Genomic DNA, 14,532 nt, shown 5'->3' with positions numbered 1-14,532 from the left:
ACCAAATGCAGGCAAAAAGCATTGGCGATACTCTTGTAACCGTCAGGGAAGAGAAGCAGGAAGAGAACAAGGTACAAGTTCAGGAATGGTACAATTCAATAATGTCTTTTTTTATGTTCTATATAATTTACATTAACTACGAACTAAAAAAAAAAGGTGTGGCAAATGAGGTTTTCATAACATTTAGAAAGGAATAATGGTTTGGGGATTTATTTTTAAAAGTCAAATTCACGGTCACATATCTGGCACATTTGACAAACCTAGAATTGCGTGGTACATCAGAAAAATTCTTTTTAACCTCCTTGTCTGTATGATATACACATTAACCTCACAGGTTAGTGGGCTGGGGAGGAAGGCAGGTAAGTAAGAGCATATGTGTACGTGAGAGGGACTTTACTAGTCCATGTATAGGATGGTTCCTCAATATCTCATGCAAGTCCATACTTCTACATTTTCGCCATGCACTCCCACTTCAGCCTTCACTGAATTTATGCAGTTCTAGCATGGATTCCCGGTACGGTTTTAGGTCACACGCTGGCAGAGAATGAAAATTCACCATAGGGAACAGCTGCTTCAAGCGACACACTCAAGTGTGCAACCTGAGTTTTCCCTCATACAAGTTACGCATATACATGGGCATCAAATGAACTGAAAACAGAGGTTAAGGTTTGTGTTTAAAACATGATTCGAAGAACTGGAGATAGTCTTAGTCTGCTGTTACATGCTAGAGCCAAAAGAATAATTACAGACTAGAAAGGAGCTTAAGAACGCACTTGGATATTACAGGTCTGTGTGAGATAAGGAGCATAAAGCAGTCAGGATTACATGTCAGTCTTAACAGTGATTTCCTCATGTCTGTGATTGCTCTGATAGGCAATGGGCTTTAGTAGCTCTCCTTAATGTTAAATTACAAGAGCTTAGGGAGCAGAGACAGCTACAAAGTAGAAAAAAAAACCCTAAACCTGACAAACCTCATGAACGTTCTTGTAATTTTATGTATCTTAACTCTGACATAATTGTCCCATGGAAATCCTTCGGTATATTACTGCAGATTACCCAGGGACTGAAGGAACATATTACAAAACATGCAAAAGCATTTAAAGAAATTCCAGTTACACTGGCTTCTGAAATGCTCCAATATTAGCTTGTGTGTGATCTTGTCCATCTGACTGGCTCTGTAACGTTCAAATTGTCGTATTAACGCATATACACATTCAGAATAAGTGCACAGTTTAGTGCTCAGCCAGCTGCTGCTAATGTATTAAGCAGTAGTGCTCATCTCAAAAATACTATTTTATCTGGTATCATGCTTCAAGTAATTGATGAAAATTGGCCTTCAGTCTTAGCCCTCAAAACAATGCAGGTTACCTGGCATAACATCACACAGTCTGTACAATTATTTACAATGTCTCAAGAAACCTTCACTGAAAACCATCCTTTTGCTTCACACAGTTAGCTATAATTAGTTCTCTGTAGATTTTTAATCAAACTGTGTAAAAGATTAAACTACTTCCTCAGGTAGAGCTGCAGTTCTTGAAAATTTCTCTTTTTTGGGAGTAGGCTACGTAAGCAAATTTATCAATTTCAGCTGGAGATGATGCATATTTTCACAGCATGGATAAATGAAATTAGTCACCTTTTCCATCAGGATTCTGCTCACGCTCTTTTTTTTTTGCCTGTATAGTTTTCAATGAAATGTATCATCATATTTTATACATCTCATCAGACTCTACACAGTCCACAGCCTTTCTTTCCCTATAGTTAAAGAAGCTGTTCTTTGAATGTTTCTCCTTAGGCATTTATTTCATTGTTCTCCTAGGTCTCCTTGCTGCAGTTATCCTGGAAAACCTTGTTTAAAGGTGATGAGAACATGTGGAAACTCTCCTTCCCACTCCCCAGATGATACCTCACATCTAAATCTCATTTGGGAATTTCTTCTTGGGTTCTTACAGTCTTCATCTTTGCTTTGGTAAAGCCTAGGGGAGCACAAATCTTTCGGCATAAATCATAAATGAAAAGCTACATAAGACACCACATTTCATTGCATTTAAGACATCTGGCCCATTTAAAAGAGATATATATTTAATCCAAGATTGGTCAGAACGGATGAACTGGATGCTGAGCACCCCTTAGTATCTTGAGAAAACGTAAAACAAGGGCACAATGAGGACAGCTCTTCCTGGCCACCTTAACAGTACATTTTCACCTTAAAAGGGTCACTGTGAACGGTAGCACAATATGGTTAGTTCAGCCTCCCCTGCTCACAAAGTCCTTGAACACCACATTGAAATGGGCAACGCTGGGAAACTAACCTCAGGAGCACCTCGGGTTTCCTTATACGCTCATTAAGCACCTAAGAACTGAAATTGCATCCCCCCTACTCGCCACACTGCACTTAGTTTACTAAGCCATTCATTACATACTAGCTACTTACTCCTGGATCAGGGCTAGTTTTACAATCAATGTGTTTATTACATTCTCAGTCCTCTCTGAACCTCTTCCTTTGTTTTATCCATGATACCCAGTCATCTGCCTTCTACTTCACACCAAACATTTTCTTTCTCAACTTAAAGGTTTCCAAGCTGCTTTTCAGGGTAAGCAATACTGAGGAAAAAAAGGAACTTGCTGAAATAATACAAGGACTGCCTGGAAGCTGACTAGAATTCAAGGGGAAAAAAAAAAAAAACAACCCACATAAAAACCTTTATAAGTAAGTTCTTTTCTTAGTGCTTACATGTTATGCAAGCATAACTGGTGAAGAGCTAGTGCTACTACTGTTTTTAAAGAAGCAGAAAAATGTAGTAATGCCTGTACTCCTTCCTCTTTCAGCATGAGCTGCAAAAGAAAGTTAACAACAAGCGATCCGTATTCCTCGGCTGTACAAAACGAGTGCGACTCCTATACTTACTAAGGATTCCCAGGTTCAGGACACGTTGACGGGACAATCAAATTGTTTAGATTGTGTGGTTTTTAGGAAGATACTGTCTCTATCACAAACTGTTAAATTGCAAGTGTATAGAAGGCATCCATTTCAACCACAGAGAAAGTACAAGGCTACTTGGGAATGCAGACTGGAAGAGACTACACGAAAAAGGCCATTTTGTGTAAATTCATCTGTCTCACTGCACAATCCCATACACCCAATATGAGAAACACGAACTAATTATTTAACATTTGCATACAAATTACATATTTTTGGGTTTTGTGGCATGGTTCCCTGTGTGATCTTGGGCCAGTGTCTGAACCTCTCTAAATCTCTGCTTCCTGGTTTGCAAAGCAGATTAGTATTAGTTATGCAGGATGGGGTGAGGCTTAATGAACTCAAGTTTGTAAAGGGCTTTCTGATCTTCAGATACTATGTAGAATACAGACTAGAAAAATCCATTTAAGAAGCAAAGAAGCACGTAAGCCCACATCCACACAACAAACATTTGGCGTATCAAATTCATACAGAAAATTTGTACTAACATTTCTTTGCAGTAGCAGCAAAAGTTACATTAGCAGAAAGTATAAAATATGTATATTAAAAATAACTAATTCACTTACTTCTTCCTAATTTCTAGGTCTGAAACTGGAACGCATCTCAGGCCAGCTCCCAATACCATGAGGGATGATGTTAGTAACACAGTTACCCTCAGACCTAAGATGAAAAAACAACAGTATTTTACAAGTTAAGTCAGCAATGTTGCAAAAAAAAATATTGCGTAAATATATATATTTACATGCAGTCTCACAGAAGTAATGTATATCTCTTTCAAATCATAAACACTTTGGTGCTGATATGAATTACAGATACATTATGAAATCCTGTGTTATTTTCTATACTTACACTCCAGAATTACAAAGGCTTACTCTTGGCATACTATTGCACAGGACTGTACCCAAAATCTTACAGACATTCTTGGAAGTGAAAGTGATAATAAAAGTATCATCAAAACGTACAATATTCCCTTTAGAATTAGAAGCATCAGGGAATACGCTCCAGTGTGTGATCTGAAATCTACGTAGATCCAAAGAAAAATCCGGACTTGTACATTCTTTTCCAACCACTTAATGAGCGCAGACACAGCACTGTTATTGTTTTCTTTCATAACGCAGATATGCATTTCATCCTGAAGAAATAACCATTTATTCAGGGGAAAAAAGTGTATTTTTTTTTTTTGCAGTCCTTGCAATTAGGCCAGGTTTTTGCTGCGCTCAGCTCAAATTGTCAGAGGTTGTAAATATAGTATATTAGAAAAAAGCTACAATTGACTGATTCCTTGAATATGTTTTTTCCTCATACTGTGATTCTCGACTGAGAAGCACTTAGATTAGAAAACAACTTTATCTTAGTGCTGCAATTCCTTTTGCCAGCAGTTTACTTGGTGCTGTTGCTAAGGTGTTTCCATCAGCAGCAAACAGAAAGAGAACGGTGACAGCTGAGGGACTTAACCTCCAGAACCTTGTAAAACACCAAAATCATAAATACCATAAATATGTACAATTAAAAACCGCTGATACAGGCTACATCTGTGAAGTCGTAAAACTTGAAACAATTTCACAGCAACAAACAAAATAAAGAGCTTCTATGTTCTTAGCAGAACATAATAAAAGTAATTAAATGATGACAAACATGCAGTAACTCTAATGTTTAGGTGAAACTAGGAACTACCCAAAACACAAACAGAAAAAGAACAAGTCCCTATGATAACTCACCTAACAAACAAATTATTTTGATTCTTTCTAAAACTGCCAATTTTCAGCTCCCTCTATGTCAATGAGTCCTGTAATCAGTACAATTCAACCAGTAGTCGCATTAAATATTTTGTCTCCACATGAATTTTATGGGGGTTTTAGAGCATGTATTTTACTAAAATGTAATTTTAGAGGACGAGACATCACTTTGCTCTTATTGCAACAGCTCTTATGAACCTCACTCATGGGTATGCAACTCCTTGTGCTGGACACTGCACAAACCAAACCAAAGACGGCTCCTCTCTCAATCAACCTAGCCCAAGACAACCCAAACAAAAAGAAGTTAAGTTAATATTACAGGTTTTCTGAAATGGAAGTATGACTTCCTTTGGTATGGCTCAGTCATTAACAAAAGGAATGCCACCTGCAGTCCTGTGACTCCAAAGGACACCTCAACATCCCTGATGCCCTGGAGAGGTATCATCAGCCAAGAATATTTGTTTCCTTGAAGGATTTCCAACACCCGCCCAGACTTACTTGTTTGATTCTGTCCTCAACCAGCACATGCTGCTGGTGAACTGGTTTTTCAAGTGTGTGTGTGTGTGTGTGTGTGTGTGTGTGTGTGTGTGTGTTCAGAGCGCCCTAACTAAATGCCCAGATAATATGGCTGTTCAAAATCCTGTTGTTCTTCATGTTTGCTGGCCCACAAGGTGAGCCTTCATGCCATGCTTAACCCCATATTACCATACTGCATATGTTGTGGGGGTAATTATTTGTATCAGGATTGCATATGTGATGCTTTTGCCTTTTCTCCTGGGAAATGAATCTCTGTTAGCATTGCTTTTGTGCATAACAAGAACTTGTATGCAATAAGAATTAGAATTTTATTGATGGAAAATTGAAACACAAGTCTTTTAACCGAAAAATCTGAAGTTTTCCATTTGGAAACGCTGCTGCAATGTTTCAGGAAAGCTCTAGTAATGTACATATCACCTTCTTATTTTCCATGTAAACCAAGGTCTTTTTGAATTACATTTCACAAACACGGCACATTCTGCCTCTTAGGAGACACAAGGACAGAGACACCCTGGAAGGTCCTGCTCACGGGGCGCCACAGGAGGCACAGGCCAGGTGCAAGCCCAGGGCACAGCAGTAAATGAGTATCATACAGAAATTTAAGTTTAAATCACCACAGGACACATGAGGAGTGTTTCCAAATAAAAAACTTCTATTTGATTTTTAATTTAAAAAAAAAAAAAAAAATCCCCAAACCAAAACACACAAACCAAGAAAAAGTTTTACTTTAAATCTGCAGAAATGTTTCCTAAGAAAAGCAACACGCAATTCAGTGAAAACTGAACTGGATGCCGAAGTTTTCCCCCAGCCCTAAATTTAGGCTTATCTTTAATGTCAACCTTACATGTTGGGTAATTTTAAAATGAAATTATCAGTTAAAGCCTCACAATCATGTATGTTTGATCTCTCCAAACATTCTTTGAAGTCCTCATCTTGAATACTACACACTGTAATGTACTACTTTTAAATGTTTTGATCGCACAGATTATTCTTTGGCCTTTTTTCTTCCACCTTAACATGTAAACACACCCCTAAAAATTCCTTTGGTTAAAGCTGCATGTTGAAAATGATGACACCAAAGTGAACAAGTGAAAGACTGTCAGACAAGCAGCATATTAGACATTTTCTTTGCTAATTACATGATGTATTTCTGCCCTCTAAGCACCTTCCCCCTCTATTTTGCTTTACGTTTTAACTCTCTGAATCCACCCTCCTTTTCATCTTTGTTAGAAATTAGTCTTTAATAGTATTTTTATAATTACTTCAGTATTTTTGCTTTGAACGTTGCAGTGGCCCTTAATCTGAATGGGACATCTTGCATTACTCTAAAAGGTGCACCCCAGAGTGTTTCAGATAGCAGCATGCATCATGGGGACAATAAACCAAAATAACAAACCAAACCTGAAAAAAAAGCCCATGACCCCTGCAAGAAATTATTTCTCTATTTTAAAAGATCTAATTCACATGACCAAGATTTTGAGTAGATGTAATTAACTTCATTAATTTTACCCTGTAAATGCAAGTGGTAATTGATGGGGTGTGGGGGCTGCAGCTTCTTAAAATCCATCATCCAGTTGCCAGTCCCCTTCTATCAGAGGTTTCTGACACATGGCTGGAAAGAGAAGAAACTCCTTTAAAGGGTGTCCTGGTTTCAGCTGGGACTGAGTTAACTCTCTTCCTAGCAGCTGATATGGTGCTGTGTTTTGGATTTAGTGTGAGAATAATGTTGATAACATGCTGATGTTTTAGTTGTTGCTAAGCAGCGCTTATCTTAAGCCAAGGACTTTTCAGTTTCCCATGCTCTGCCAGCAAGCAGGTGTGCAAGAAGCTGGGAGGGAGCATGGCCCAGACAGCTGACCCGAACTAGCCAAAGGGATATTCCATACCATGGAACGTCATGCCCAGTATATAAACAGGGGGGAGTTGGCCGGGAGGGGCGGATCGCAGCTCTGGCATCGGTCAGCGGGTGGTGAGCAATTGCATTGTGCATCACTCTTTTTTTTCCTCCCCCCCCCCTTTTTTTTGTTATATTCCTTTTCATTACTATTATTATATTTCATTATTATTATTGTTAGTATTATATTTTACTTTAGTTATTAAACTGTTCTTATCTCAACCCACGAGTTCTGCCTTCTTTCCCGATTCTCCTCCCCATCCCACCGGGAGCCAGGGGGGGACAGGGAGTGAGGGAGCAGCTGTGTGGTGCTTGGCTGCTGACTGGGGTTAAACCACAACAAAGGGATTTTCTGCCAATGGAGGAAGTTTTCTGTTCTTTGGAGCCTTTCTTGTTAGCTGCTCATTCCCACCCTGCTCTTGCAGGAGGTTTCTGGGCCCCACAGGTGGCACTGACTGTTGAGCAAAGTGTAGCCACTTTCAGAATGGCCAAACATCATTGACAGTAACAGAAAAGTCTGAGCTAGCAGCAGAAATTGAGTCAGTAATAAAAAGTGATATTAATTATGAGTGAAACAGTCGATATTGTTTAACTTTTTAACCCTCCTACGGCTAATAACATGGTCTGCTTTACAACTTCAGTAGCCCACGCTGCATTTGCTGGTTTTTATTTCTTTTTAAAACAACTATCCCCAAACTCCTGCCACTATTGGAGTTTTAACACAAACTCTCAACCCACAATCCTCTTAACTCTCCTGCAAAACACATACTTTTAATCCTGCCAAGACCATGTTGTACTATAAACCTTAATGATTACCTGTGCTGGCAGGATATGCTGACCTGATCTGGCCTCTGGGATACTTCTAGCTGGCCCACTAGTTTCCTTTCCTCTCTGCTGGGAAAGCAGTTGCTGCAGCAACACACACGGTGTGATGAACCCAGGGCCCCCCACCACCCACAGCCCAACACAGAAAACAAGCAAAACCCAGCCACGCCGCAACGTGGTCTCACACAGGAGTGGGTGGCAGCGGCTGCCGGTGGCACCCAGCTGCTCTTCAGCTCCCCCACAGCAACATCAAGCGACAGCATCCAATACGTGGGTGTTGCATCCCCCACAACTCTTCCAGCAAGCCTTACTTTCAAGATGCTTTTTAAAGTACATGAAAAGAAAATGCATCTCCCCCTCCACACTGCATTACTGACTCATAACCCAGTGACTTATTATGCCCAGTTTAATAAGAAATTTAATAAAAGATGTTGTACAAATACAATGAACTCCTCATTCCAACTATTTATACATTATCAGTTTGTCATTCAGAAAGAGAACATGATTAACAACTGTTTAATGCTTTTGTAAGCTTTTGAGAAGTATGACCATTCCTTCTCTTGCTTGTCAGTCTCCCATTACAATAAAAATTCATAAAACATGTGACTGATAGACTGTAAAAAAAAAAATCCTTACTCATACAAAACACACATTCAAGTCAAAATTGTCTTCATGTCGAGAAGTGGAAGTTTCTACTTCTGCTGTCTAGTGGCAGTGAACACCCTGTGCATCCCCCCGGCTGAGGCCAGTGTTCCCCAGTGCCCCCCAGCCCCGGTTCCCCAGCTACTGCTACAGACCCACAGAAAGCAACACACTTCTAGTTCAGAGCATCGCACAAATGGCAGATATTGTTTGGGTTTGTTTCTTCCCCCTCTCCTAATGAAGCATTCATCTTAGGGGGAAATTGCAGTTGGATGTGCAGAACAGACAGTTTTCACCTTTGCTACGATAAAAGGAAGTTTGGCAAGAGGAAAGGCTGCCGGATTCAGCCCTCCGCCTGGCACGGCCAGCAGTGGATTTCCCTCGTACAGCTCACACACCCCACTCTCGGATGCATTAACATTTGAGGGGTTTCCTTCCTTCAGCTGCAGATACTAAAGTCAGTCCTCACAAATACAGAATACAACAAGGCTCTAATTAGAAACGAGTGACATCAGCCTGTTGCATATTTTCACAGTTTTTAAAAGACCAGGCTGGAAGCAAGAACAGTCCCTTCTGACACTGAACTGAGAGCATTTGCTTAACTACTCTACTATTATTTTGACTAAACCATATCTAGCTAAAAAACCAATAAAAATAAAATCCTGTCTTGATGCACACACACTAGGAAATGAAAAACTCCCCAATTTCAACAGCTGTTCCAACAATTCACTGTTAAATTGTGCTTTTCCTTCCAACTTAAAGCAAATTCATTTTTCAAACAAATTCTTGCTTTGCCTTTCTCGACAAAACAAAGCACAGGCTCTTGCATTTTTCCTTCTATGAAATTAACCTACAAAAAAGAACCTCTACCTTTGGTTTCAGTAAGCAAAGCACTGAGCTCCAAGTCTTTCATAATTTTACTTTGGTCCTGGAATTGTTTTTGTGTCTTGTCTGAATACCCTCCTTACTGTTCAAGCATTCTTTTTTAAATGGATTTCTCTGCTGGATACCAATTCTCCATTTTGTAGGATGGCTCTGTTTCTGTTCCTCCTTAATGCATGCCTTTACATTTAGCCATAATAGAACAAAAGCTTGATTAAACAGCTCACTTTGTCAGGGAATCCTGAAAGCTCTGCACAGAACTTCCTTCTTCACCATTATCTACTGCTCCAGAAATCTTTGTATTTTAAATGTAATTCTACCAAAATTATACTAATAGCTGCGCCATTTACTGTCATAAGATCAGTTACCTCTGTCATGATTAAAATATCAGAAAAAGTTTGCTACCTTTCTACTAAACACAGTGAATAAAACTTCCATTGTGCCTGCACTTCGCCAAATTGACTACTGTCATTAAGGAGGATAAGCAGCAATCCTCTTTCAGAAGAAGCATCCTTGCATCATGCAATACAATTCTCAAAAGAAAAGAACCTTTTCACTGATGTAAAAAGACTTCATAGCCGAGATGTGGTCCCAATCTTTCTGCTAACACACAGAACAAACTTGAAAAATCAGTATATCGGGCCTGCCTCAGATTCCACAAAAGCACTTGACTGCAGAGGAGCATAAATTGTGTTTGGAAACTCAATGGAAAATAAATACATTCTCAAGAATAGCATCAACTACACTCGGAAGCAAGAAAAACTGGGAACCAAACACAAAGACTGCATGCAAGAGAGAACAACTACCAGGTCATATGTAGCTAATCAAAAATTGCTCCTAGTTTGAAGGCCAAGATATCATGGGGTGCTGTTAAGCACAACCTGGATCTCCCTTTCTCTCTGACTACATGATCCTGATGCTTCTGTTATTGCCCCATCTTTTGTAAGCTGTGTTTTTAAAACAAACTGAAGCCAATTGTTTCCATCTGTTCCCCTGGCTCTATGTGGCACTGCCAAAATAGCATCCGAATTTCAACTGAAAAGGTTTAGGACTTGAGTATTTTTTTTCTGATTGAAAATGAAGCAAACTCAATTTAAGGATTCTGCAAGACAGGTGACAGCATCCTTCTGGTATCAAATAGTAAGAATCAAGCTCTATCATATAGGACCTGTCTGAAATAGATTAGACCCAAAGCTACATTTCAACCCCCAGTCTTGTCTAGGATACAAAAGGCAGACCTTTTCCTGTACGAATCCTACAACACAGCCCAGTTCCACCTTTCAGTGGAAGATTGCACGGCAAGGGCAAATTCCACTAGACCCTGTGCTCCAATTTCCGCCTGACATAAATAGTAGGCAGATTGAGATCCCCAGACAAAATATGTACTAGAAACCTCTGGAAACGCAGATGTAGGAGGTAATGATCTTCAGAGGGGCAATTTCTCTTTATAATATCTTACAGCTGTTGTAGCAGAATCTGTCAACAATAGCTGCCCAGTTAACACTCAGGCTATCAGGAGGAGTTTGAAATTTCTTATAAATTATTTGCAAAATTTAAATTCGAGGAAACAAACTTTGTATGTATAAACACAGCAACTTCAAGTAAAATAGTTCCTGTGGTTTGACGTAGACTTTCTAATCAGGGTCAGAAATTCAGAAGAGCCAATATCCCAGAAGTGTCATCACCAGCGATGCAAACAAACCCACAGGGAAGTCCCTGCCAAATCAGGAAGGACTGGTGCCAAGGACCAGATCTGACCCAAAGATAAAGTTATTTCTGCTGCTGGTACTTGTTGGACAGACACAGCAAGGCTGTGTGCAAAACTGAAAATGTGAGAGCCAACACTCATGCCCACCCTTTTTCAGTGTAACTCTCAGATTAAAAACATGCATTCTCTGCATAAACGTCGTCGCATGAGTCCTTGAAAGAAAAGCATCACTCCTGAATTTTGAGGTTAGTTAAGAATCTTGTAAAAAATCCCAGTATAACTAGGAGACTCAAAGCACAAAATTTAGCCAGCCAAGTGTTTCAGAGAGAAGACACTCATCTTGAGGGAAATGACTGAACACGTGTAACAACTAAAACTGATATAGAAGCTGCTAGGACATAATTGTGAGAAGCAAAACTAAATATAATGCAATTGAGAATTATTATGACAATCACATAACCACTCCGCAATTCCTGAGCTGCTGCATCTTTCTCTATGTGCACCCTGACTGTAAGGAAACGAAGACACTTAAGTATTCACACTCTAACTGCACTGCTCACTTCTATTTTGTAGTGTAAATACTCTTGTTTTATGGTATTTTTCTTCTTTTTTTTTTCCTCCTTAACATTCATTAAAGCATATTAAAATCCTCATTTTTCTGTTTACTCTAGATAGAAGAATTTGACTGCACCCGTTAGAAGGAATAACAAGCTATCATAACCACATGAAGAGGCTGCAGGGTGCTTTTGTCTCATTTGCACCAATGAGGTCAAGCCAGTGCGATCAGTGGAGCCGTCCTGTTTCAACATTATCCCAGCATATTAAGCAAGCACAATCAATCTCTAAAAAGATGTCAAGGAAAGTATAGCTTAATTCTCCATCTCTCTACTCCTCTACGCTTAGTTGTTACAAACCTAATAACCCAAGTTTTTCTATGGTGTCTTACAGAGTTAGCTCCACTACCATGGATTTAACCATGGCTGGTGGCAGACTATACCTGTAAATACAAAGCAAGTATTTCAGAGTTTGTGCAGCAGTTTAAAAGTTTGGTACTGTAAATAAAGTAGTCTTGATTTTAAGAACTGAACAGGCTTAATCTGAGCTTTTGGATATATGAAAAGGTAGTTTACAAGTATTGAAGTTTCCTTCCATATGTCAGCTAAGGACTTTGAAGCATCCCAACAGTTTAACATCAACAACAGAAAAACAAATGGCAAAAGATGCAGATTAAAAATCTGCATTGCGAGTTTCTACAAGTGTTGTAAATTCTATTTATCAATCCAGAGACTGACATTTTGCCTGAACAGATACACAAAGCGCTGAGTTGAATGGTATTTGCCTGGAGATCAAAATGCTGATTTTAGAATCAGTTGCAGACTCTTTACTAAAATATCTCCTATTCTTTAATACCACGTTTCTCGGCTTCAAAGGACACCAATTATTTTAGCTGTTTATTGATATTATACATTTTACTGCAGAGAGCATCCATTTTATCTGCAACTAATCCAAGTGCAATGAACCTCTCTTAATGCTTGCAGAGGGCCTCTGAGAGAAGAGCACACTGGCCTGGGGCAGCGGGACCTGCATCTCTCAACATGCCTTATGAAATTGGGCAGGCCACTTACCTTCTGCTTCACTTTTCTCTTTTTTTCCCCCCTCTGCCTTGTTTATTGAGGCTATAAACACATGGAAACAGGAGCCAGCCTCACCATTAGTATTAGAAAGGCTAGTAAATCAGGTCTTCTCTTCACCTGGGGTCAGTGCAGTGCTGGGATACAATAAAAAAAAAGAGCTATTTGAGTGCTTATTAAATCTGTGAAATTAATACACAAACACTTGTAAGAGTTGTTCTTTGTTCCTTCACCTCAGGTACCTGCTTTCTATTCTCACTCCAATATTTACTGAAACATGAAGATTTGGGTGAATCATTTAATCCATGTTTGCCATTTGATAAACTGAAAAACTACATAATGGGGCATGCATGTGTATACGTGTGTGCTAGTATATACATACAGAGAGAGATGCAGAGCAACTGACAAAAATAGCTAATAATGCAGTCAGGGACTAAACCTCTTCATTAATTTTGAAGCTAAATTATGGATGCTCATTAACAAGCCGAGAGAAAGTACAAGACAACAAGCCTTTGCTCTAGCTCTCGCTGTTGTATACTTGGACAAATGCCGACAATCCAAGCCTTTTCAGCACCGAATAAGGTGAGGGAAGCTTTTTCTTTTCTCTTCCCGCTCATTTCAAGGACTCTCGATTGCACAGCAGGCTTAATTACCACACAACTAACTACAGATCCTTATCTGTGGCACAGAGAGGAAAAACAATCTATCTTGCACACATCTATCAGGGAAGGTGTTCTGTCATTATCTTAGTGGTACTTGCCCACACCACCCAATGGTGCATGAAATTCTTCATTTTAAGAAATACAGAGGCATTTTGCTTTGCCATGACAGACTATCAAGAAGCAACCATGCAGCAAGGATTGGCAGCTACGCTAAATACTGCCTAGTGCATCCGCTAAGCGGGACACTTAAGTGCAAAGTTTCTCCTTTTTACTATCCCTGCTATGAGTTGGGGAAAAAGAGCCATAAGAGTCTCATCGATGTAATATCCATGCGGGTCTTGTGACTTGTAGGAAAGGTCACTGGAGTGAGCTTTCAATTTTCCTGTGTGAACAGTTTCAATGTTACTTTAACATTAAAATGCATCAGGCACTACTTAGGGTACATAGTTCATTCTAAAAGACACCCTTCACAGCACTGTAATGGGTCCTAATCTCATTACATTTTTTAAGGCTCCTGATCAATTCTTCAGGTTCAGTTGTAATTAAAAACATTACAACTCCACCCTTCTCAAATATTCAAAAGGGATGGCGCTCATCAAAAATAACCAAATAAAACAAGTTTCTAAATGCAGTTGTACTTGAAGTCCTGTATTCCAGAAAAACATTGTTAGACTTCGCAAAAAGCAGAAGACCTCTCACTTTCAAAACACATCACTCCCTCAGGCTGAGTCATATGGATCTCCAGCTTTAAAAAGAGGAAAAATCTAAAAATCCTCTCTACTACAAATCTGCATGAGAAAGCTTAATTTGTAGCTTTTGAGGAACTTGGAGCATTAATCAGAAGCTTCTGCAGCACAATTATAGTTACAGCACGGCTACAGAGCCATAATAGCACATGCACGTGAGAAGCATTAAAAAATGAAATTACGGTAGGAAGTGATGGAATAGCTGTGAATGTCACCACTGAGAGAAAGGCAGAGCAAGCCAGGATTTCCCTTGCCCCAGGATTATAGCTAAAAAAATTCTTAAAGAAAC

The 14,532-nt window shown here is 39.4% G+C and overlaps 1 protein-coding gene across 1 annotated transcript in view; it reads right to left on the bottom strand.

Moving 5' to 3' along the window:
* SLC49A4 (solute carrier family 49 member 4) overlaps nucleotides 1–14,532 on the bottom strand; it is a 64,013-nt gene that overhangs the window by 39,683 nt on the left and 9,798 nt on the right. Inside the window, 1 exon segment of the mRNA XM_050900441.1 lies at nucleotides 3,547–3,640. Coding sequence (XP_050756398.1) covers nucleotides 3,547–3,640 — 94 coding nt within the window.

Source organism: Gymnogyps californianus, chromosome 7, assembly GCF_018139145.2.
Source record: "Gymnogyps californianus isolate 813 chromosome 7, ASM1813914v2, whole genome shotgun sequence".
Taxonomy (NCBI): domain Eukaryota; kingdom Metazoa; phylum Chordata; class Aves; order Accipitriformes; family Cathartidae; genus Gymnogyps; species Gymnogyps californianus.
Note: the sequence above shows the minus strand (reverse complement) of the source record. Positions and strands in the feature narration are given on the sequence as shown.